At 44.7% G+C, this 3,649-nt stretch overlaps 1 protein-coding gene across 1 annotated transcript; it reads left to right on the top strand.

The window, feature by feature from the left end:
* The first annotated feature begins 1,180 nt into the window (after window positions 1-1,180).
* On the top strand, window positions 1,181-3,455 carry SARC_06587 (hypothetical protein). Its single transcript, XM_014299511.1, has 2 exons — window positions 1,181-1,379; window positions 1,656-3,455. Exons 1-2 carry the CDS (start codon window positions 1,248-1,250, stop codon window positions 3,333-3,335), a joined length of 1,812 nt encoding a protein of 603 aa, XP_014154986.1. The 5' UTR covers window positions 1,181-1,247; the 3' UTR covers window positions 3,336-3,455.
* Window positions 3,456-3,649: the final 194 nt, after the last annotated feature.

Raw genomic sequence — 3,649 nt, 5'->3', positions numbered from 1 at the left:
TTATATGTGCGCATATATATTATATATACATGTATATATATATATATATATATAGATTTATATGTTGTATGTATGTAAGCGAGTATATATGGATGTATGTATGCATGCGTGAATATATGTTATGTTTTTGTTTAATGTTCATATAATTGTTATTGTAGATATGTATGCATATGTGTATGTATATAAATATGTCATTGTATGTTATATATTTATATATCTAAATGTTTATATATTGCTTTGTTTATGTATTCATTTATTTATATATTCGTGTATTTTTATGTATATTCATATATTTATATATTGATTGATATATATATATATACATATATATATATAGATATGTTTATATATAGATATATTGGTATATGTATGTTTGTATATATTTATGGATATCTTGTCTGTCTAGTCACATAATACAGTCGGAAATAGTAGTTCAAAAGTTTTGTTTGGGGGTATTCATCATTTATGCAGATGCATGCAACCATCAAGAATGTATATTTGCGTGCACAATATAATATGTATGGGTAGGTTGTATTGGAATTCGCACATAAAAGTGCATACCTTAATGTCAATGGTAAATCGACATCCATAAATATGGTTTGGTCATACCAATCTGATCCACGTACATGTTTCAAATTTAATACTTTTGTGGTGATTATAATTAAAAAGCTTAGATCGATTTGGTATATAGGACATGAGTAGTGAGTAGGGCTGATTTGGCTTTTGATATGTTCTACTGATGTTATTCAATCTTAGCACAAGTGACATATCTTGCTCGCTTTTTTTTGTTCTTCATCCTTTGATTTTTTCGAATGTCAATCATAGGTTCAACGTTTCTGGTCTCTTTTCAATTCTGTTTCGGGATCTGTTCTATTTATGCAATCACGGTATCAGGAAGATGCGCATATGATGCTGTTCAGTGTGCAAGCTTCTCACTATCTTAATAGTTATTATTACACACTAAGTACATACAACGGTATCTTGTGCTTGGGCTATCACGAGTTGTCACACTATAGTGTTTATTATATGAATTACAGGTACTAAAAGTACTCGGATTCTGTGCATACGATGTGCGATTGCTTTCCCTTCTCTCTACGTGGCCCAACAGTTTGCTGCGAAATGGGGGCGGTTATTGATATACATTCCTCTGATTTCTAGTGTTTTTACTGTACTTCAATCACAGGTCACAGTACTGTTCACACCAGGGATTTTCGGATTCGCAAATAGACCAGACGTTCTGCTACTACATGGGACAACGGCCGTACCCGCCATGGCCACGCACGTACTCAGATGACTGCACTGGTACAAACGACTGTCTTTTGCCACTCGACATCGCATTGTCGAATGTTCAGATTAATCACTTTGATTTCGTAGTTGAGGTATGGTTGGGGGTTGGTAAGCGTCCATTCGTCCTTGGCGATCGTTGCAAACACTTTGCAAAACAAGGCAAAGTTTAGGATGTTTTGTACTTTATGGCTCGATATTTGCCGACGGTATCGCGTTGTCATTGATTTGTTAGTTGACATTTGCGCAATTTATTTGGTTTCATTTGAGGTGCTTTTTTAGTTTGCTCACTCGAGAACAATCGTACATACCACTTTGCGATCTTTAGAACTAATTGAGCACTACTTCTTCGGGTTTTTACATATCTACAGACTGAGATGGCCATGGTCGATATCGGGTATGTGCTGCAATGGAAGGACTCGCGCTTGTTCGGGTCAATGATAAATACACCTGGCGATGTATGGCAGCCGCAGTTGGTAATAGACATGAAGTATATCGATCAGGACGGTACCGTTCGTGAGTTACAGCTCATCTCGAGGACTAGCAAAGCACAGGATAACACGATACATGTGTCGCCTGCCCAGTGTACCGAGAAGGAGTTGGAACTCATCTCTCAGGGCCAAGACGTGGGTTGCTGCAAGGACGAAGGGGCGTGCTTGGGATCGTCTGCGTTCCAGAGCTTTGTGAACTGTCCGTCGTTTGACGATTGCACTGTCCAAGTGTCGCGTGTGATGAAGGTGGTGGCGAAGATCCCCAAGGTGGACTATTCCGATTTCCCATTCGACCAGCACAACCTGCAGGTGCACGTGTATGTGGCGAACCCCTACAAGAGCGCCGAGGACGAGTGGTGGAGCAAGAACAACCCCAAAGCACCCGCGATTAGTCTGGCCGACTACGGGTTCAATATCGCCAAACAAGCGACCGACAATACCTACACCGTGTGCAACGGGTCTATCGCTCGCTCTATGCAGAACCTGCGGGTGGGTGGGTTTGACGTAGACCACGTGTGCAGTGAGATGACTGATACACCGCTGGTAGTAGCGCTGAACAAAGCCGAAGCAGACGGGACCTACGCATCGATTCCCACCTACGCACTCACCGACGGCATGGGCGGTGTCGTGATGGATGTCACATTCTCGCGCCAGTCAACCTATGTCATCCGTTACTTTGTGTTCCCCATGTTGCTCATTGGCCTGATCACGTGCACCCAGCCTATGCTGAACGACAACCTGGTGGAGCAGGTGGGCGTGCGTGTGGGTATGGCGGGCGTTGCCATCCTCACCGCGCTCTCGTGCTCGTACGATGTGACCCCCTTGTCCGCCAGTGCGGAGCAGTTGACCACAGTAGATAGGCTGTCGATCATTACCATGGCCTTCGGAGCTCTGGTGGCTATCCAGTCTCTCCTCGCGTACGCCTTGTGGCGGAACGACGACTGCAACCGAATGGAGCCGTGGACATGCTGGCGTGTGCTGTGCTTCGACTACTTTTCACTCGTTCTCTTTGTGGGAGGTTATATCTACTTTGTGCTGCTGTTCACCTTCATGGCTACCAGTGGTACTCTCGCGCTCGTCTTCGGCATAGTGGCGGGCCTGATGCTGCTCGGGGCACTGGGTGGAATGGCCTGGGGCCTGAAGAAGTGGTCCGATGAGATGAAGATACCCCCGTCTCTGGCGAATTACAAGGGAACAGCTGGTGCGGGTGGTGGTGCCGATGGCAAGAAGGGCGAAGGTATGCTGCGTCCATTAGACACGGCAAACTCGCAGAACGGGCTCGTGAAGTCAAGCTTACAGTCGTCGATGAGGCCCAGCTACCACGATGTGGACTCGGTGCATACCACTGGCGCTATGCAAGAGGGTAGCCAGGACTACTACGGAAGCCAGGCTGATATACCTCAGTACGAGCAGGAGCAGTACGACGATGGTGAGTACAGTTACGGAGATGGCCGGGAGCCCACGGATGCGTCGGATATCGATTTCTACAGCAATGAGAGTGACCACCGTATGGGTTATGGTGCTGATGGGTCCTATGCGCATAATGCAGCGTATGCATAAAAGCTCGTGTCATGAGCTCCGCGTGTGCTGTGGCTAATGGTTTGTTAGGATACTAGATTCGCAGGTGTATACTTTGATGCATATATATATATATAAAAGATAAAGATATCTTTCCTACCCCCCCCCCCTCCTTTAATTTTCGTCGTGTAAGCGCTGCTTGTGGGAGCCTATTTCTCCCGGCATAAGCTTACAAACCAACGCTAAGTTCCATTCTTCCGCACCTCGTACGCCTAGATACTTATCCAATGTCCTATTCATCGATTGTGGTTTAAATTCAAGAACGATACGTCATTATATATGCCTTGAAACTACTC

This window comes from Sphaeroforma arctica, assembly GCF_001186125.1.
Source record: "Sphaeroforma arctica JP610 unplaced genomic scaffold supercont1.475, whole genome shotgun sequence".
NCBI classification, from domain to species: Eukaryota; class Ichthyosporea; order Ichthyophonida; genus Sphaeroforma; species Sphaeroforma arctica.
The sequence above is the reverse complement of the archived record's forward strand: the minus strand, read 5'-3'. Positions and strand labels throughout refer to the sequence as shown.

Coding starts and splice junctions, on each gene's coding strand:
- SARC_06587 (XM_014299511.1), top strand. CDS start 1,248: ATGGGACAACGGCCGTACCCGCCATGGCCACGCACGTACTCAGATGAC. Junction 1,380..1,655: donor ACTTTGATTTCGTAGTTGAG/GTATGGTTGGGG, acceptor ACATATCTACAG/ACTGAGATGGCCATGGTCGA.